This window comes from Rhinoraja longicauda, chromosome 9, assembly GCF_053455715.1.
Source record: "Rhinoraja longicauda isolate Sanriku21f chromosome 9, sRhiLon1.1, whole genome shotgun sequence".
Classification (NCBI taxonomy): Eukaryota; Metazoa; Chordata; class Chondrichthyes; order Rajiformes; family Arhynchobatidae; genus Rhinoraja; species Rhinoraja longicauda.
In genome coordinates this window covers 52,233,792-52,255,876 of record NC_135961.1, presented here as the reverse complement: position 1 = coordinate 52,255,876, position 22,085 = coordinate 52,233,792, and the positions used below count along the sequence as shown (strand labels likewise).

General features: G+C 44.2%; 1 protein-coding gene across 1 annotated transcript; it reads right to left on the bottom strand.

Moving 5' to 3' along the window:
- Positions 1-226: 226 nt before the first annotated feature.
- LOC144597000 (myc target protein 1 homolog) lies at positions 227-20,497 on the bottom strand. Its single transcript, XM_078405901.1, has 2 exons — positions 20,372-20,497; positions 227-2,242 (listed from the first exon to the last, which is right to left on the bottom strand). The coding sequence occupies exons 1-2, from the start codon at positions 20,433-20,435 to the stop codon at positions 1,713-1,715; spliced, it is 594 nt and encodes a 197-aa protein (XP_078262027.1). The 5' UTR covers positions 20,436-20,497; the 3' UTR covers positions 227-1,712.
- Positions 20,498-22,085: the final 1,588 nt, after the last annotated feature.

The window sequence follows — 22,085 nt, the reverse complement described above, 5'->3', positions numbered from 1 at the left end:
AGACATTTGGACAGGTACATGGACAAAAAGGTTTTAGAGGGATAGGCGCCAAATGTGAGCAGGTGGGACTTGTTTAAATGGGGCAGCTTGATCAGCATGGTCAGGTGGGGCCAAAGGGCCTGTTTCCATGCTGTATGACTCTATGAATCTATGATTCTAAATCCCAGCATCTAATGATGTGTTGCAGAATGTTATTTCTGCATTAATACACAACGTGCATTGCCTGTAATTGGAATGAAGCCGAATACGTGACCATTTAATATCATGTTCATAAGTTCATATCCTCTTGTACTACACTCATTCTTGGATCTGCTTGACCTGCTGAGTTCCTCCAGCCATTTGTTTTTTGACCCATTGTTGGTGTGGATTTGCAGGATTAGGTGCCATTATGAGGCCATCCAACTTTGTTCAGAATTTTATCATCAGCAAAGGGAGACAGTATTATTGCTGGTTTGAACCAAAATCAGACTCAGGTTCTTCTGTCCAGAAAATTTATTTTATCTTTTTTGTGTGCTGAACATTTTCTGTAGAAGGCTACTAAAGCCCACTCCAATCTCCTGGAATCTTTGTGAAATAGGCAAAGGCACATTGCAAAAAGCATCATAGCATTTAACACAGATAATTATGTGCACACCGAGCCCTGTATGGTTCCCCATGGAAGCTACGTCATCACTGCCCTTGCTGCCTGCTAGAAAAGTGGTCAGACTTTAAAGAGCCTCTCTCAATGGCAGCTACCATGGATCCGAAGGGGTTGTTGGTGGAGGAGGTCCAGTTTGTCCAGTCCCTTCAACTTTCTGACCACTGTGGGTTTATCAATGGGGCAGTGATGGCATTATGCTACTCGGCCATGATTCTAGAAACAGATGGTGAGCACCTGTAGGTTATCTAGAATTAATAGATAACCTTTGAAAAATGTGGCTGTATGAAGGTCATCGATGGGACTACTCAGATATTTTTATGGCACTCTTTACTGAATCATGTGTGACATGTCTCTGTTTTTATTTGTGAGTTTGTAAAAAGAGTTGTAGGTTGCACGTAAAAGCTTCTTCTTCCATTGGCAGTGAACTGAGTGACTTGGGACACTGTAAATTTCAGCCACATAAACGTGAATCTCGCCTGATCTAATATTCCAATGGTCATTGATTGAATCATGTAGAATTGGTGTACAGTGTTCCTGTGTAATCTTTATTCTTTGACTGATGGTTATTGATTTGAATGCAATGCAGTACAGGATGAGTGATGCAGTTTTAAAAGTGCCATCTCACATTGATTCATAAAACTGAGTATTCGCCTGCTTTCTCAGAAAAAAGGGACTACTCCACGCAAGGAAGGAGAGCAGGAGGGTTATCATGGAGTCCTGGCCAATACATCCATCAGTTAAACAGATGAGCTGACATTTATCATTTTACCGTTTGTTGGAGCTTGCTGTGTACAGATGGGCTGTTGTGTTTTCACAGTTACAAAATGTACTTTGCCAATTGTTGGGGGCATGGGTGGCAATAGGTGCTGTCAAAATCTAACATTTTCTATTTTTTGTTTCACATATCAGGCTCAATTTTTTTTGACAATTCTTGCCATTTTCACCAGATCAAATAAAGTTTGCAGCTAATTCTTCCCAATACTAAATTCAAGGCACTGAGAATCTGACGAGCCCCTGTTGATGAGGTGCTCAAGCTGCTCGAGCTGCTCCTGCGTGATTGGCAAGGGAGGCATCATGCTGGTGTCTCTTTGGTCGGCTCCGCTACAAATTTATAAGCAGGAGGTGGGGTCTGTGAGGAATGACAGTCATAGTGCCGGCTCTCTGACCAGCGTTGTTCATGGGGACCGAGGCTGCAATTGAGGGTGGACGCAGTGTCAGTACGCAGCAGGGCGGAAGAGGCCTGAAACCCACCTAGCTCATCCGCAAGTGGACTTTGAGCAAAAGGGTGGAAGGTGGAGGCTCTGAAGCTTTGCTTCCTCCCGTAGCTATCAGCGTGGTCCTGGGACCACTGGCGTTGGAAAGTCAGAGTGCTCGCCAAGGGCAGGTTGCTGTCTCCGTGCCTTTCATAGCTGTTGGTGCGGTAGAAGCTGGTCCGAGTCAGCACTGCGTTGTGAGGTGATGTCCGGGTACGCCGGCTGGTGGTCTGGGAGATGGTAGCACTGGCCTGCTTCTTGCGTGACAGGCAGGCCAGCAAGATCCAGATGAATATGCCAATTGCAATCCCAATCACGACAGACACGCTGAAGGACAGGATAATCCCATCTGAGGGAAAGAAAGTGAACACAAAACCGTCAGGAAAAGGGATGTCAATTCCTGCTGTTGTTTCAGCAAATTCCATCCTTTGTAGTAACCTCCAGCCTTCCTTCCCTTCATATGGTTCAGTCACCCTTCTATTTTGCAATTACTTAGTCTCCATTTCATGGGGTTCAATTGTGTCCAACAGTCCCAATAAGCCGAATGACTCCCATACCTTTCTGCAATACTTCCTCCCATCCCACTTTCTATGAAGACTCAATTCCACACACCCAGTTTCTGCATCTCAATGCTGACCGGGGCACCTACTTCATCTGCATTTCAGTTAAGTTTGTCTGATCGCCCCTTCTCCATTTCCCAGAACCAGGTCATAGAATTGTATAGCAAAGAAACAGGCCCTTCATTCCACCATGTCCATGCTGACCATCAGTACTCATCTACATTAAGCCCACTTACCAGCACTGGTAACCTTCTTTTCCTTGTATTTAAGTGTATTTAAATGATTCACGTGTATTTAAATATGACAGCCTTCGCCTGCACTACCTACATAGTAATGTGTTCCAGATTCAAACCACCCTGGGAATAAATTCTTCCTCAGACCCCTCTCCCTCCTTACCCTCAACCCATGCCCTAACTATTAATATGTCTGCTGTGGTGAAAGGTTTATGACTATTTGCCTTATCTATTCCCCTTATTATTTACTCCACCTCTATCCCCCTTCCCCCAGTCTCCTCTGTTCCAAGGAAAGCAACCCCATGTGGTTCTCTTGCTTATAGCTCCACCTAATCATCTTATCTTTTTACCAACATGTGCAACATGTTCATATACAGTCACCATTAAACATTACCCATAAAATAATTATAATTAGTCATAAACTTATCGGAAATGCTTTTGGCTGCATCTGCATGATCTATTAATTGCACACACCTGTTACAGCTCCTGTCACCAGTGGCTGATGATATTGGGTGATTTTTGATCTAGATTTCATGTCAAAGTGCAAAAGAGAACAAAGGCAATGGGATCAAACAATATTCCAATGAGAGTACTGAAGAGGAAATCCCCCCAAACAGTTACGCTCCTAACTAAGTTGTTAATTATTGATACAACACTGCATCCATCTAACAACATTGCAAATTGCGCAGGTATGAATTATTCATAAAATGCAGGACTGCAGGAGTATATCAGAGCAGAGTCCATGTCCCAACCATTTCCATCTTTCTTTGATGATTTTCCTTCAGATCATAAGGTCAGAAGTTTGCTGATAATTATACAAAGTTCAATTTAATGCACAACCCCTCAGACAATCAAGCAGACCATGCCTGCATGCAGCAAGGCCAGCAAAGGCTTGTCAAGGGCAAGTAATTTTTGAACCACTGAAGTTTGTATGGTGAGCATCTCAAACAAGAGAGGGTCTAACTACCTATTCTCAGCATTCAATATTAGAGTCCCCGTTATCCACATCTTAGCGTTTACCCATGGCCATAAACTCAATGGGATGTGGATGGTATGATTGCACAAACAGGTCAGAGACCGAGTATGTCACAGTAGCGTAGGGGCGTACAGTGGTGCAGGGGTGGCATGCTGGAGCAGTGGGTGGCACAGTCCTGCAGCGGTAGAGTTGCTGCCTTATAGGGTGAGAGATCCGGGTTCGATCCCAACTTTGGGTGCTGTCTGTAGAGTTTCTATGTTCTCCCTGTGACCATGTGGGTTCTCTCTGGCTGCTCCGGTTTCCTCCCAATTCCCAAGATGCGCAAGTCTGTAGGTTAATTGGCTTCTGTAAATTGTCCCCACTACGTTGGAAATAACTACTGTATGGGTGATCATTGGTCGGCATGGACTCAGTGGGCTGAAGGGCCTGTTTCCATGCTGCATCTCTAAATTAAACTAAATTAAAATGATCAATCTTCTGACTAACTGAGGCCATTCCACAATATGATGTAATATTCTCTGCTGGCCTAGATGAGTACAGTTCTAGCAACACTTGAATGATTCAACACCATGCAAGACAAAAGCAACCCACTGGACCGGCAGCTCATCACTCATTTTAAACATTCATTTCTTCCGGCTACAAATGCACAGGAGTCAAGTCAAGTCAACTCAAGTCTACTTTATTTGTCACATACACATACAAGATGAGCAGTGAAATGAAAGTGGCAATGCCTGCGGATTGTGCTAAAACTACAAAACAGAATAGACTTTTTTTTTTTAAAGACAACACAAAAAATAAATTAATACAGTAAATTAGTCCCTGGTGATATAAGAGTTGACAGTCCTGATGGCCTGTGGGAGGAAACTCCATCTCATCCTCTCTGTTTTTACAGCATGACAGCGGAGGTGTTTGCCTGACCGTAGCAGCTGGAACAGTCCGTTGCTGGGGTGGTAGGGTCCCCCATAATGTTGCTGGCTCTGGATCTGCACCTCCTGATGTATAGGTCCTGCAGGGGGGGCGAGTGTAGTTCCCATAGTGCGTTCTGCCAAATGCACTACTCTCCGCATAGCCTTCCTGTCCTGGGCAGAGCTCTTCTGAAACCAGATTGAGATGTTGCCGGACAAGATGCTTTCTACAGCCCCAGAGTAGAAGCACTGAAGGATCCTCAGAGAGACTCTGAATTTCCTCAGCTGCCTGAGGTGGTAAAGGTACTGCGTTGTCTTACTCACCAGTACGGCAATGTGTGTTGTCCATGTCAGATCCTCTGTGATGTGGATTCCCAGGTATTTAAAGCAGCTCACCCTATCCACAGTAATCCCATTTATCTCCAGTGGCGTGTACATCCTCCGATGTTGAGCCCTTCTAAAGTCCGCAATCGGCTCCTTAGTTTTTGTGACATTCAAGAGGAGGCTGCTGTCCTGACACCAGAGTGCCAGATCAGCCACCTCCTTCCGGTAGTCCTTCTCGTCGTTATCGGAGATCAGGCCCACCACCACAGTGTCATCAGCAAACTTGATGATGGAGTTAGAGCTGAACCTGGCTACACAGTCATGTGTGTACAGGGAGTACAGTAGGGGGCTAAGGACACAACCCTGGGGGGATCCTGTGTTCAGGGTGAGGGGGTTAGATGTATGTCTCTCCATCTTGACCACTTAGGGCCTGGCGGTGAGAAAGTCCAGGACCCAGGCACACAGGGGAGTGTTAAGCCCCAGTTTCAGCAGCTTGTCAGCGTCTGCAGTGTACACCATATACAAAATACACCAAAGTTACTCAGGCAGTCTACACCAACAGCACTTCCTAAATCCACAACCTCTATTACCAGGAAGGACGAAGGCTGACTAATGTGGGAACATCCACCACCTGCAGTTTCCCCTCCATCACAATCATCATAATTTGGAAATGTATCGCTGGTCTTTCATCATTGCTGCGTCTAAATCCTGGAACTTCCTCCTCAATGGCAGTGGTTCAGGAAAGCAAGGTCATTGTCAACTTCCCAAGTGCATTTAGTGATTGATGATAAATGCCATCCTTGCCAGAAATGTCCAGATTGCAGGGGTGCAGTAAAAATTGTCATAATGGTTAAGGTGGATATCAACACATTACCACCATTCAGCCAAGAGACACTTGCTTCCCACTGCATCATTGTCTTTGTTATTGAACATTGTAGTCTTCGTGGCACCAGAGTGGCTAGTTTTGTTTCTTCAGCCAGTTTTCCCTGAAATAGTACTGAAGCATTAAGTTGATCAAAAAAAATAATCTGGGAAACAGCTTGGCAGGTTTGAACATTGAATATGTTCCACTGTGTCATCTTCCTGATGAGATCAGGAAATTCCAAAAACTGTGGGCTTGTTGACATATTTACTGTCAGCTTTAACTGTGCTGGCCAATGCACAGGAAGAGGCTGATTGGTGTCATGGTTCCAACTTGTGGAGGCTGAGTGGTGCGCTCTCCAGAGTTGGGTGAACTTTGAGCCTTTGGCTTCATTTATTGACCCAGATTACACCTGACCCAGCCCCTCCCTCCTATCCAACTTGCACATGATGCAGGAGACACAAGAGTTTGCAGATGCTGAAATCTTGAGCAAAAAATAAAATGCTGCAGGAACTTGGCCAAAAGATGTTGTGGAATATCACTTATTTTCAGGCACAAAAGGTCTGTAGATCCATAACAGGAAAATAATAGAGGGATATTTGCCAATTGCTGGGAAAATGGCTCGTGGATAGGCATCTAAATTGACATAGAGAAATAGGGCTTCCATGTTGTACACCAAAGATATTTAGCACATGCTGGACTAACTCAGCGGGACAGGCAGCATCTGTGAATAGAAGGGATGGGTGACGTTTCAGGTCGGGACCCTTCTTCCGACTGAGAGTCAGGAGGGAGGGAAACGGCAGATATGCAAGGGTAAGGTGTGAAAATGAGAGATCAAAGGGGACAAAGCTCAAGAAAAATGTAGAATAGATCATTGTTAGCTAAGGTGATAATGAGGCATACAATGTAAAATTTAATCAGAAGGACAGTTCGACTGGTCGGAGAACTAGGATGGGGGAACAATGGAGAGAGAGTGAATGCAAGGGTTACTTGAAGCTAGAGAAGTCAAAATTCATACCTCTGGGTTATAAGCCGCCCAAGCGAAATATGAGGTGCTATTCCTCCAATTTGCATTGGGCCTCACTCTGACAGTGGAGAAGGCTCAGGACAGAAAGGTCAGTACAGGAATGGGAGGGGGAGTTAAAATGTTTAGCAACTGGGAGATCATGTAGATCTAGGACTGAGCGGTGGTGTTCAGTGAAACGATCGCTGAGCCTGCGCTTAGTCTCACCGATATATAGGAGTCTACACCTGGCACAATGGCACCACCGGACGAACCAGAGCATGGTCAACTCAGTCAAATTTATGTCTCATGCACAAGTACGGGTAAAATGGAAATCTTCTATTGCAGCATATCCTAGTGGTTCTAGATCCTAGTGGGACCTTAGTACCTCCTGATAGTAACAGCAAGAAGAGAGAATGTCCAGGATGGTGGAGATCCTGAATGATAGATGCCACCTTCCTGAGGTAGCACCTCATGTAGATGTTTTCGATGCTGAGGAGAGCTGTTAGCGATTGTGAAATAAACAGCAAGTCAATGGCTGGCAATCTTTATTTTAGTTTAGAGATACAGCTTGGAAATAGGCCCTTCAACAAACTGAGTGCACGCCAACCATTGACCACTCGTTCTCACCAGTTCTATATTGTCCCACTTTCTCATCCACTCTGTACACACTCAGGACAATTTACATTGGCCAATTACAGTAACCTACAAACCTGCACATCTTTGGGATGTGGGACGAAACCAGAACACCCAGAGGAAACCTACATGGTGACAGGGAGAGCGTGCAAACTTCACATAGAAAGCACCCGGGGTCAGGATCCCAGGTCTCTGGGGCTGTGGGACAGCAGCTCCATCAATGTGCCACTGTGCTCAATGTATCTTGAACATTTAGCCCACACTCAGGTAAGGAGTGCAATGGAAATAGCATCACTCATCTCGATGGGGCAGCCACAAAACACCCTAAAGTCAACCTTCATTGTGTGCTGTGGCCATCCCATCTCTACTCAAGACATTCATTGGATTGGCAGTCCTCCCACTGGATGAACTGCTCCCGTCATGCACACACTTTAGATTGTGGCCTCATATTTTTAGTCCCAACAGTCTCACAAATCTCATCTGCATCATCCACAGCGCAAGCACATATTTTGGGGTTAAAGGGAAATAAAGCATCCAAGTACGGGACCAGCAATGACCACAAAGAATGTTAGTGGAGGCTCTGGTTGAAGAAAGCTACCACCTGCTTCTACTTCTCGTGTTATGTAATCGTGTTAAGTAATCAATCCAGCCATTTCTGACTGCTGGTTCACTGTGAAGTGAGTTTAGACAGAGTCACTAATCTCAATCTTAGGCATGGGGTCACAAGAGCAGCCAATGATAAATCAGTGGTCTTTCCTGCACGCCTTGCTTTGAATGTTGACTTAGACGAAGGGATTAAAAGTACCATTAGCAAATTTGCAGATGATACTAAGCTGGGGGGTAGTGTGAATTGTGAGGAAGATGCAATAAGGCTGCAGGATGACTTGGACAGGTTGTGTGAGTGGGCGGACACATGGCAGATGCAGTTTAATGTAGATAAGTGTGAGGTTATTCACTTTGGAAGTAATAGAAAGGCAGATTATTATCTGAATGGTGTCAAGTTAGGAGGAGGGGGAGTTCAACGAGATCTGGGTGTCCTAGTGCATCAGTCAATGAAAGGAAGCATGCAGGTACAGCAGGCAGTGAAGAAAGCCAATGGAATGTTGGCCTTCATAACAAGAGGAGTTGAGTATAGGAGCAAAGAGGTCCTTCTACAGTTGTACCTGGCCCTGGTGAGACCGCACCTGGAGTACTGTGTGCAGTTTTGGTCTCCAAATTTGAGGAAGGATATTCTTGCTATGGAGGGCGTGCAGCGTAGGTTCACTAGGTTAATTCCCGGAATGGCGGGACTGTCGTATGTTGAAAGGCTGGAGCGATTGGGCTTGTATACACTGGAATTTAGAAGGATGAGGGGGGATCTTATTGAAACATATAAGATAATTAGGGGATTGGACACATTAGAGGCAGGAAACATGTTCCCAATGTTGGGGGAGTCCAGAACAAGGGGCCACAGTTTAAGAATAAGGGGTAGGCCATTTAGAACGGAGATGAGGAAGAACTTTTTCAGTCAGAGAGTGGTGAAGGTGTGGAATTCTCTGCCTCAGAAGGCAGTGGAGGCCAATTCGTTGGATGCTTTCAAGAGAGAGCTGGATAGAGCTCTTAAGGATAGCGGAGTGAGGGGGTATGGGGAGAAGGCAGGAACGGGGTACTGATTGAGAGTGATCAGCCATGATCGCATTGAATGGCGGTGCTGGCTCGAAGGGCTGAATGGCCTACTCCTGCACCTATTGTCTATTGTCTATTGTCTATTGTCTATAAACACACCTTTTCAATTGCACAATGTGAACAAGATACTACTCAATATTTTTACAGCAAACCAAAAACAAATATGTCTCTGCACCTCGGCCTTGAATTCAACTGAATGATTCAAATTCAACCTTAAGGGTTCTGTGATACTGCTGTCAGTATCTTGCTATGGGTGGTTAAACAGAACAGATTGAAGCAAAGACATTAAGGAATTAATCCATGGCAGGACATTCACAGTGAATGGCAGGGTCCCTGGAGTGTGTAGTTCAGCAGAGAGACCTTGGAGCACAAGTACATAGTTCTCTGAACTTGGGAACACAGATAAACAGGGTGGTGAGGAAGGTGTGCAGAAAGGAACAGCTGATTCTGGTGTATATATACCGAAGATCGGCACAAAGTGCTGGAAAAAACTCAGTGGGTCAAGCAGCATCTCTGGAGAAAAAGAATGGGTATTCTGGTTGGGACCCTTCTTCAGACTGTAGTGAGGAAGGTGTTTGGCACTCATGCCTTCACAGGCTGAGACACTGCGAATTAGAGTTGGAATATTGTGTTACTATTGTACAAAATGTTGGTTAGACTGCATTTGCAATACCGAGTGCAGTTCTGGCCGCCACAGTATAGGAAGGATGCACTGAAGGTAGATAGACTGCGGAAAAGATTCACAGGAACATAGATCCAGTCAGAGGATTTCACCTCGGCTGGGGGTTTCCGAGACTATCCTTGTGAAAGCAGATCTGACTTCTGCCACCTTCCTACACATTTTGTCTGCTCCCCTGTGAAAGCTCCTCAAGCTGTGCCTACCTGAAAAAGTTCTCTCCTCTCCGATAGGAATTCTGCACCACCCTTTTTCACCTCTCCTCCTCTGTGATTCCTACTGCCCTCCAACTCTATGACCACATTTTTACGTGGACTAACTACCACACCGATACTGTATGTGTTTCCTCGGTGCTTGCCTGTGCCTCCACCTTATGCCTCAGGCTTTCCAACTCCAGTTTTTGTGCGCATCCTCTACTGATAGAGTGAGGCCGCATGCAAATTGGAAGAACACCACCTCACATTTCACTTGGGGAGCTTACAACCCAGCAGTATGAATATTGATTTCTAAAATTTCAATTTCTTCCCCCCAAACCATCCTTTCCCAACCTAACCATCAGACTAGCTCCATTGTTAACATCTTTGCATCCCTGTCATTAGCATATCTTCCTCAGCCAACGATGGACTATTCTAAACTCCGCCCTTTCTATGTTGCCAGCCTGGTTTTGTTCTGGCATTTTCTCGCCAACTCCACCCCCCGGCCACCTTTCTCTTTCGGCCTGAAGAAGGGTTCTGACCTGAAACATCACCTATTCTCATTGTCCAGTGGTTCTATTTAGCTCTAACCCCTTGGTCAAGGTGCTGAATGGCCTGCTCTTGCTTCTATTTCTTTTGTTCTGATGAACTACACAATAGTTTTGCGGTCACTGTTACCATTACAATGGAGGATAGTGTGATCAGTGTGAGGAAGTCTAACGTCCTAGGGCATATTGAGATCAAAAGGAGGTGGTGTTGGGTCTCTTGAAAAGCATTAGGGTGGATAAATCCCTAGGGCCTGATGGGATCCATCCCAAGATAAGAGATTGCAGGAGCTTTAGTGAAGATGTTTGTTTCCTCTTAAACCATGGGCGATGTCTCAGAAAACTGGAGCCGAGTCATAGTTGTTCCTTTGTTTAAGAAGGAAAGTAGAGATAATCCAGGACATTTTAGTTCGGTAAACTCACATCTGTGGTATGGAAGCTATTGGAGAGGATTCTTCAGGATAGGATTCACTCACATTTGGAAGATATGGGATAATTAGAGTCAGTCAGCAAGGATAGGAATAGGAATAGGAATACTTTATTGTCACATGTGACTAGGCACAGTGAGATTCTTTGCTTGCATACACAATGTATACAATTAGCAGGCACCTATGGTGCTGACAAAGTTACAAAGCACGCTGGCTCCCCCTTTTGTCCCCCCCCCCCCCCCCAACCATTCCACCACGCCTTTGTCATGTCTTAATAACTTGATTGTTTTTTGAGAAGATAACAAAGGTAAAACGATGAGACAGTGCAGTAGATTTTTTTTCACCCAGAGGGTTGTGAATCTGTGGAATTCTCTGCCACAGAAGGCAGTGGAGTCCAATTCACTGGATGTTTTCAAGAGAGAGTTAGATTTAGCTCTTAGGGCTAATGGAATCAAGGGATATGGGGAAAAAGCAGGAATGGGGTACTGAATTTGGATGATCAGCCATGATCATCTTGAAAGGCGGTGCCGGCTCGAAAGGCCGAATGGCCTACTCTGCCTATTTTCTATGTTATTTTCTGTTTCTACATGGATTTGATGCTATTTGGTGAGGTCCCTCATGGTACGGTCCAGAAAATTAAGTTGCCTAGGATCCATGGTGAATTGGCAGTTTGGATTCAGAATTAAAAGAGAGAGGGTGGTGGTGGAAGGGTGTCTTTCCAGCTGCGGCTTTGTGACCATTGCTGCTACGTAGGGATCTGTGCTGGGATTTCTGTTCTTTGTGATATGAATAAATGACTTAGACACAAAGGAAGATGAATTGGTTTGTAATATTGCAGACTGTACCAAAATTGGTAGAATTGTCTGCAGTGAGAAAGGCTGTCAAACAATATCACAAGGCATTGAGATTAGAAACACCAAGTGTGCGGTGTTTCACTTTGGGAGGTCAAATGCAAGGGGTAAGTGTACAATTAATGGCAAGATCCTAAATGGCATTGACATACAGAGAGATCTTGACGGTCAAGTTCATAGCTCCTTGAAAGTGTCAGTACAAGTAGATAAAGTGGTAAAGAAGGCGTATGGTGTGTTTGTCTTCATTGGTTGCGGCATTGTGTATAAGAGACAGGAAGTCAAGTTGCAGCTTTATAATGCTTTGATTAGGCTGCATTCGGACAATATTTTGTGCATTTCTGTTCACCCCATTACAAGAAGGATACGGAGCTTTGAAGCTTATGATTGTAAATGAGGTTCACCAAAATCATAATCATAATCATACTTTATTAGCCAAGTATGTTTTGCAACATACGAGGAATTTGATTTGCCATACAGCCATACCAATAAATGCAACAAGACAAACAAAATACATTTTAACATAAACATCCACCACAGTGACTCCTCCACATTACTCACTGTGATGGAAGGGGAAAAAAAAGTTCAATATCTTCCCCTTTTTGTTCTCCCGCGGTCGGGGGCCTTGAACCTTCCGTTGATGGGACGTTGGCGATCTTGGCTCCCGTTGCCGGCAGTCAAACTCTCTGCATTGGGGCAATCAAGCTTCCGCATCGGGGGGAATCTCAGCTCCCCCGCGCCAGGTGATCGGACCCTGGGTCAGGGCTAGTCAAACCTTCTGCGACTTTGGAGCTTCCCGACATCAGTCTCTACCCGAGACTGCGAGCTCCTCGATGGTAAAATCCGCAGGCCGCAGTTGGAGCGTTGATCCCAGGCTCCGATGGTAAGTTCACGGCCCCGCGGTGGGCCTCAAAGTCAGTCTCGAGCAAGAGCCTCCAGCTTCATGATGTTAGGCCTCAGAGCGACCGGAGATATAATCCGGAAAACAATCGCATCCCCGGCAAGGAAAGAGATTGAAAAAAAGTTTCCCCCGTCCTCCTCCCCCACCCCCAAATAAAACAAACCAGAGAACATTAACACAAAATTTTGAAAACACACTAAAAATAACAAAAAAGACGAACAGACAGACAGACCGATGGTGAGGCTGCCATCACCGACGGCACTACTCCGATGCTGTCTGAATTTAAAAGGTTTTACCTCCAAGGAGTGGTTGGAAAAACTTGGATTGTTTTCATACAGAGGTTGAGGAGAGACTCGTTCGCCTCGTGGCACCACGGGAGAAGAATGAGGAGGGGATAAGACTTTTCTTTGCCTTCCATCACAGTGAGGGTGTGCCTGGAGCAATCACTGTGATGGCTGTTTGTGTTAAAATTGTAATTGTGTGTCTTGTGTTCTTTATTGTCTACTGCCGGACCCTGACGTGAGAGGACGCTGGCGCTCTTTGTTCGCCGCTTCTCCGTCAGGATAGTTCGTCTGTTTGTTTTTATGTCATGACTGTTTTTGTAAAGCGTCTTTGAGCACTTGGAAAAGCGCTATATAAAATAAATGTTTATTATTATTATTATTATAAAGTATTGAAAGGCATAGATTGGATAAACAGTCAGAACCTTTTTCCCAGGGTGGAAATCTCTCAGACTTGAGAGCAAAATAAGGTCAGGTGGAAATGTTTATAGGAGATATACATGGCAAGTTATTAACACAGAGAGTAGTGGATGCATGGAACGTGCTGCCAAGGGTGGTGGCAGATGAAAATATGATAATGGCACTTAAGTAGCTTTCAGATAGGCACATGGATATGCAGAGAATGGAGGGATATGCATCATAAGGCAGAGGAGATTAGTTTAACGGCATCATTTTCGGCACAATCATTGAGGACTAAAGGCCCATTTCCTGTGCTGTAGTATTCTATCTTCTTTATAAAGTTGAAATCTATCTTGAATAATTGTCCCATGCCTCTGAATATTAGTGTAGTGACTTTACCATCATGTCCTATTTGTTCTAATTTTTTACAGATATTCCCTATAATACTTGTCCTTTACCTCTTAAGTGAAATAAACCCCCACCCCCTCCATTCATGGTATGATTCTTGTGAAGCTGTAAGTTGAAATGCTATGTTTCTCTCCAGTAACAACAGCTGAATAAATTGCTGTACACATCCTGTTTCCTGAAGACGAGAAGCTCATTGGTTTCCTGTCCAGAAACCTTTGATTATCCAGAGTGTTTACTGCAACACCACTGACTAGTATTTCTCACAACCCCCTGCTCTGCCTCCAGCCGTAACCTCACCTTCTGCCTTAAGCTATTTCTGTCAAGGACAGGATTAACACCCTGAATCAATTGGCATCTCCGCTCTCCTGAAGATGTTATGACCTACAAGTGTGTAAGTCATTGGTGAGATTACAGCTGTGTGCAGTTGTTGTCACCCAATAATGGGTTGGATGTCATTATGCTGGAAAGAGTGGAATAAAGATTCATGAGGATGGAGGGTTTGATATATAAGGAAAAGTTATATAGATTGGGAATTTTGCTCCCTGGAATGCCGGAGACTGAGAGGTAACTTTGCAGGTGCGCATAAAATCATGAGGGACATCGTTAAGTTGAATGGTCACTGTATTTTTCCTGGGGAGGTGAATCTAAGACTAGAGGACAAAGGTTTAAGGTGAGAAGGGAAATATTTAATAGGGACTTGAGGGGCAACTTTTTCACAGGGGTGATGGGTACATGAATAAGCTGTTAGAGAAAGCTGGAGAGGCCTGTACTATTACAACGTTTAACAGACATTTAGACAGATAGATCAATGGGAAAGGTTTAGAAGGATATGGGGCAAATCCAGCCAAATAGGTTTAGCTTGCTTGATTGTAATGGGCATCTAGTGTAAAACAATCCAATGTGGTTGTTGGAAGTCGATCACCCCACCACTTGACATGGGCTAGTTGGGCCGAATTGCCTATTGTATTGTCATTTAACTCCACGACACTATGACTAAGATACTGTTTTGGGAAACTAGATTGATGACAATGTGGTGGGATGATTAACTTCCAACAACCATAGTGGACTGTTTTACACTTGATGCCTATTGCATTCAGTTTTACCAAAGTGTCTTCAAGTTACAATGAAACACTGCCTGAATGTCAAGCATAGAACACTAACCGAACCTCTGCAGTTCAGCTCTTTGGCCAATGTTTGGACCCAGTTTAAGATGAGTTCATGGATTGGATTGTGAAAGAACAAATATTTATCCTAGAAAACATTATGCAACTCCTCCAAATGGTGGATGCTTTCCATTATATTGACCTGAACACAAAGGATTGCATTGATTGTACGTTATGATTGAATATATGCCTTTGATCTTGAAACGGTCTTGATCAGTATTGATCCATGGAAAATTAGATGCTCCCTCAGCACTGTTCCTAACATTCCCCCTCTCACCACTCCCCATTTGACAATCCAGTACTGCTTCATTACTGTCTCTCCAGGATTCAGTGCTCCCTCAATAGTATCCCTTGGTCAGTATAATTCTCCATCATTACTTCCCCTCCAACAGTGCTGCATTCACTCAGCACTGCTGCTCACACAGTGTAGCCAACCCACAGACAAAACAGTGCTCCCCTGGTACTGATTATGCAACTCGCCCAAAGTAGAGTTCTACTGACAGAGCAATTTCTCTTCAGTACCTTGGTGTGGCACCCTCTTTGTACTGCCCTGGCAACATGGAAGCACTCACTCAATGGCATCTCTCTGACAGTGTTCCCTGAGCACAACTTCTTCCAAAAGGTGTAATCTCTCTTAGTTCTTACACTCTGATAATGCAATGTTCCCTCAATGCTAATCTTTCACTCCTCTCTCACGACTGGTCTTATTACAATGCAGTATTCCCTTGGGACAGATGCCATAGAGCTCTCTTGGAATTGTGCCTTTGGAGGAAGCCCTCTTTCATTACAGTTCATTACAAAAATTTAGTATTCCCTGAATACTGCTCATCGGCAGTGCAGTGTTCCCTCTTTACTGGCCCTCCAAGTACAATCCTCTCTCAGAGTTGCCCTTGACTCTCCAATAACCTCAGTACTGTCCCTGCAACAGTGCAGTGCTCCCTCAGTGTTGCCCTTCCAACTCTGTGGAGCTGCCTCAGGACTATCCATCCAACAATGCGGCATTCTCTCCATCCTGCCCCCCATCAGCATAGTGTTCCCTCATTACTGTCCCTCAGTGATGCAGTGCTCCCCCACCACTGCCTCTTCCTCAGTACAGTTCCTCTAATGATTCAGCATTCACTCAGTACCTCACCCCTGACAGTGCAGCACTCTCTCAGTACTACACTTCCGACAGAATCAATGATGGAGAAGGTGTTGGGATACACCCTCTGGTATTTGTTGGCCACGGCTTACCCTGACACCTTCTCCATCATTGGAGGCCTTCAATGGTGCTACCTTGGAAAAGACATCTCCAAACTACCATCAGCACATCCTCTGCAGCAGCAGAGGATGAAATCTTGAACACTGCTACTCCATCAACAGAGGCGCTAATCACTCCATGCCTTATATAGGAAGGAACTGCAGATGCTTGTATACAATACACCAAAGATAGATGCAAAATGCTGGGGTAACTGAGTGGGACAGGCAGCATCTCGGGAGAGAAGATATGGTTGACATTTGGGTTGAGACACCCACCTCACCTGTATCTGTCTATCACTCGCCAGTCTTTGCCCCATCCCCATTTCTTTTTCCAGCTTTCTCTGCTCCATTTGATAAATCTGAAGAAAAGTCCCGATTCAAAATGTCTACCCATTCCCTCCACAGATACTCTCAGACCCGTTGAGTTCCTCCAACACATTGTTGTTTTTGCTCAAGATTCCAGCATCTGCAGTCCCTCGTGTCCCGGAATTCCATCTGACCTCTAGAGTCAAGAATTTCTGTGTGCCTGGAGAGGATTCCAGTTTCCAACTTCCCCTCAATTGAATAACAAAATCCCTGACGGCAAAACAACTGCAGAATGTGTTCATGGAATGACACACCCGAGTTGATTTTGTGCTTAAAGGTGGGTCTTGGTTTTGAATATTAGAATCTATTGAACTTGCATTTTTGTGGCTTTGTAAAGAGCAAATAAATCATTAATTTCAGAAATGAAGCCAGGTCTTTTGTGATCTGTGTTTTATGACTTTGAAAATTATGTATTTTTTTTTTACAGTTGAGATACAAATTGATTTATCTCTGCACTCTCTGCCTATCTCCCTCTCGTTTAGGAGCAGTTTTTAATGGGCCTCCCTACTGTGACAATAGCTCAATGTATTTTCAACACATAAGAACTAATTGGAAGATGTCGCATGTTGAAGTATATTTCTCACACATATGGTGCAGGTGTCAACACAAGATGAAGCACATAGAAACATATAAAAACAAAAAAGTACAGGGCAGGAAAAGAATCTTCAGCCCACTATGTCTGCACTGACTACAATGCTATATTAAACTAACCCCTTCTGCCTGTGCATGCCCGTATGCCTCTATTCTCTGCCTGTTTAATGTGTCTGAACAGCTCTTAAAGCCCCAGTGGTATGAACATCGACTTCTCCAACTTTAGATAGTTCCTCTGTCCCTCTCTTCCCCTCCTCCTTCCCAGATCTCCCTCTATCTTTCTGTCTCCACCTATATCCTTCCTTTGTCCCGCCCCCCTGACATCAGTCTGAAGAAGGGTCTCGACCCGAAACATCACCCATTCCTTCTCTCCTGAGATGCTGCCTGCCCACCGGGTCCGCGCCGCCCAGCGATCCCCGCACATTAACACTTTCCTACACCCACTAGGGACAAATTTTTTTACATTTGCCAAGCCAATTAACTTACATACCTGTACGTCATTGGAGTGTGGGAGGAAACCGAAGATCTCGGAGAAAACCCACACAGGTCACGGGGCGAACGTACAAACTCTTGTCACAATTTTCTTGCACTTTCCCCATATCCCATGATTCCCTCAAATTTCGGAAAGGTATCCATCTCAGTTTTGAATGAACTGAATGACTGAGTCTCCACATCATCTGGGTTTGGGAATTCCAGACATTCTGAATTTTAAAAAAATCTCCTCATTTCACACCAGATGCTCTGCCCATTACTCTGAGATTGCAACCTCTTGTTTTAGACTCCAGCCAGGGGAAACATCGTCCCTGCTTGCAGCCTTTTGTGGCCTGAGAATATTATGAGTTCCAATGAGGTTGCCTCTCATTCTTCAAAACATTGTGGAATACCCTCCAATCCCTCCTCAAAGACTATCTCAAAATCACACTGATAAACCTTCACTAAACTCCCTTTTTGTAGCGTTCATTCTTTTTAAGATAATGATATAAAAACAACACATAATTAGGTGTTGTTTCATCATGGCCCTTTATAATTATGGCAAGACATCCTTATTTCTACATAATAAAGAAACATCCCATTTATCCAATGATAAAAACTAAAAATGTCACAAATGCTTCCGTTGTAGGAATCTGATTAAGTTTTTTTGTGGTTTACCAAAAAGGTTGATGAGGGTAAAGCTATTGATATTGTCCATATGGACTTCAGCAAGGCAGTTGATAAGGTTCTGCATGGTAGGCTGCGCTGGAAGGTTAGATTGCATGGGATCCAGGGAGAGATAGTTGACTGGATAGAGAATTGGCTTGATGGAAGAAAGTAAAGGGTGATGGTGGAAGATTATTTTTCAGACTGGAGACCTACAATTAATGGTGTGCCTCAGGAATTGGTGCTGGGCTCATTGTTATTTGTGGTTTATAGCAACAATTTGGATGAGAATGCACATGGCATGATTAATAAGTTTGCAGATGACACTAAAGTGGGTCATATCATTCAGAGTGAAGATGGTTATCAAAAATTACAGCAGAATCTTGATCAGTTGGGCAATTGTGTTGAGGAATGGTTAATCAGATCCGTGTGAGCTGTTACATTTTGGGAAGTCAACCAAGCAGGACCTACACAGTGAATGGTAGGGCTCTGGTGTGTGTTATAGATCAGAGGGATCTAGGAGTGCAGGTACATAGTTCCCTGAAAGTAGCATCACAGGTAGAAAGATTGGTCAAGAAGCTTTTGGTACATTGTCCTTCATCAGTCAGGGTTGTGAGTATAGAAGTTTGGATGTTGTGGTACAGTTGTACAAGATTTTGGTGAGGTTGTATTTCTAGATTTATGTTCAATTTTGGTCACGCTGCTAGAGGAAGGATGTCATTAAGGAGGAAAGAGTCCAGAGAAGATTTACAAGGATATTGCCAGGACTTGAGGGCCTGGACCATAGGGAATGTTTGGGCAGGCTAGGACTTTATTTCTTGGAGTAAGGCAGCAACTCTACCACTGCGCCACCGTGCCAATGTTTCTGTGCTGTATGACTCTATGACTATGAGCCTTCATGAGAAATGATCTTCCTAATTGTACATTGCAGATGCAGGCTAGCTTTCAGTGACTCAAGCACAGAGTAAAGAAAAAGAGTGTGCAAAAAAATAAGGCATCAGCACAAAATACAATTCGAAAACAAGTCCACTGTAATGCAGGAGGAGGTAATATGGGGCGATATGGACTGTGTGGGTCGGTTCCAGAACCTAATAGTTGTAAGAAAGTAAATGTTCCTGACTCTTGTGGGACTTCAGGCTTTTGTAATTCGTTCCCGATGGTGGCAGCAAGAGATGGCATGGCCCGGATGGTGGGGATCCATGATGTTAGGTGGCACCTTCTTGACACAGCACCTCATGTAGATACTTTCAATGACGGGAAAGACTATGCACCTTGAATCTACTCACATTCCCACTTAGATTCATGTCATCAGCAAATTTAAACCCTAACTTACTTACAAAAGAGATAAACATAAATTGTTTACAAGGAATCTTGTGACAATGAAGAAGCATTTAGATGAGAACTTGAATGGACTGTGAGCTGAATAATGAGATTAATATACAGACCCAGTTGATTGCCAGCATGGATACGATGGGCTGAAAGGCCTGACTCCATGCTGTTTGACTCCATGGCTCCATCACTCTCTGAATTTAACAGAAGTATACAGAGTGCACAGAACAGATGGAATATTGAAACTAATTTTAAACATCAATTATTGCCCACTGACTTAAGTACCATCTATCGAAACTGTCAATAAACAGCAGGAAATTAAGAGATCAAGAGATAGTGAGGGGAGGAGAAGGAGAGAGGGAGAGGGAGAGAGAGACAAGGAGACAGAGAGGGAAAGGATAACGAGTGAATAAGCCAGAAAGAGAAAAGCAGGCAGAGGAATGGGAGGAATAGGAAATTGACCATAAGAAATGAAAAAAAAAGCAGGGAGACCAAGAGTAAAAGTGATTTAATGAAATAGGAGAGGGAAGTCAGTAAACATACAGAGAATGCAGGTAAGATGGCTGGGTGGAGTTGCACAGAGGGCATTATAGCTGTACCAAAGTATATGCGAGACAAAGAGAAAAAAGGAGAATGAAGGAAAGATAAATGAAACAATAATGTCAGCGAAGAGAGTAAAAGGGACAAATGAGAAATGGAACGCAAGTTCCCCTTCATCCAGCTGAAAGTCTTGAATCAAAACCTTGAGAAGAAAAGCACATTTCTAAACTTCAAATTATATTCAAACAGATGAGATGATTGCATCTTACCCACAATGGTGTCATGCAGTTGTTGGGTTATTGAATACCCTGTGGTGTTGTTGTAGGCCATCATTAACCCAACAGTGAGGGTCTCTCCGAGCAGCACGAGATCTCAGCACAATCTTTGTGGCAGCAAAGTGGTCACCTCTGCCTCTCTCACACAAAGAATGATTCTTTTTGAAAAGAAAACCCACCGTTTGGAGAAGTGGAAACTCTTGTGTGTCAGGTTTCCTGCTTTTGTGCTTAAATTAGTAACTGGCCCCTTATCAGTACACAGCACCAATCCCAATGAATGAGGCCGTTTCCTCAACATCACTTCCTCGAATAGAAATGAGGACAGGCTGGATGGGGAGGGAAAGATACTCTTGTGAAGTGGGTTTTTCCACTCAGTGTTCAGTAAACAAACTGTGGGCTGCTTGCTTGTATCAGGTAGCTGCAATAAGTGGCCATGAATTCAATGATGGTTTTGAGTGAGACTATTCATAGCTAGATGGTAGCTTGGGTGAGCCACAGGAAAATGATCTCCACCCATAAACATTGTAGAGGCTTGGAGCAAACTAAATGAATGGGAGAGGGAAAATGAAGATCAGAACTCTTTGAATAAATAAATGACACAGTGGTGTAGTGACCAGTGCTACTGTTTCACTGCTCCATTGACCTAGAACCAATAGTGAACCTCGGCAGCTCTCCATGTGGAGTTTGCATATTTTTGCTTTGATGCTGTTACCTCCAAATTTAGTTTTGTTTAGTTTAGAGACACAGTGCGGAAACAGGCCCTCCAGCCCACCGAATCAAGCGCTGACCAGCGACTCCCCGTACACTAACACTATCCTACACACTAGGGACAATTTACAATTTTTACCAAAGCCAATTAACCTACAAACCTGCACGTCTTTGGAGTGTGAGAGGAAACCAGAGCACCCGGGGAAAACCCACACGGTCACGGAGAAAACGTACAAACTCCGTACAGACAGCAACCATAGTCAGGATCTAGTCCGGGTCTCTGGTGCTGTTAGGCTGCAATTCTACCACTGTGCCACCGTGTCACCCATGATCCAGTTTCCTCCCACATCCCAAAATATTGCTGGTATCTTAATGCTGTTTAACACTGTGGGGCTGCATAGTGGTGCAGCAGGTAGAGCTGTTGCCTCAATGCTGATTGTGTTTGCTTGCTTTGTGTGCTTGCTTTTGTGATGTTTGCACGATCCATTATGACCACGTGAATTTCTTGCGGTTTCCTTCACATCCCTAAGATGTGCTGGTCGATAAATTATTCAGGTGTGGTGAATGGCACTTAGGATGCATGTCTATTACTCCCTGAAAATACTCTCAGACTTCTTTGCAAAATATGTGGTTGTTCAGCCCATCAAGTCTATGCCATTATCAGAGCAATCACATCAAAAGAGGCTGGACTTGTTTTCCCTGGAGTTTGTTTTTTTACTCATGATATAAAGTTGTGGGTTGGGCTGATGCTCTGGAGCGTAGAAAAAATGGGTTGATTTTGTTGAAAAATAGTTGTCATAAAATCGACATCTTACAACGAGGAAACAGACCCGTTAACCCACCATGTCGGCCAGCCATCGAACAATCACCTTGACCACAATCATTACGTTTCTCTCACGTTCCATCCGTATTGTGACTCCTGACTATTCTGCTACCCACTCACACCAGAGGCAATAGAACAGCCAATTACCACCAGTTTGGGATGTGGGGATGTGGGAGA

Excerpts from the sequence above, each read along its gene's own strand:
- LOC144597000 (XM_078405901.1), bottom strand. The coding sequence starts at position 20,435 with ATGATGGCCTACAACAACACCACAGGGTATTCAATAACCCAACAACTG. Across the intron at positions 2,243-20,371 it reads ACTGCATGACACCATTGTGG|ATGGGATTATCCTGTCCTTC; the intron begins GTAAGATGCAAT and ends TCTTTCCCTCAG.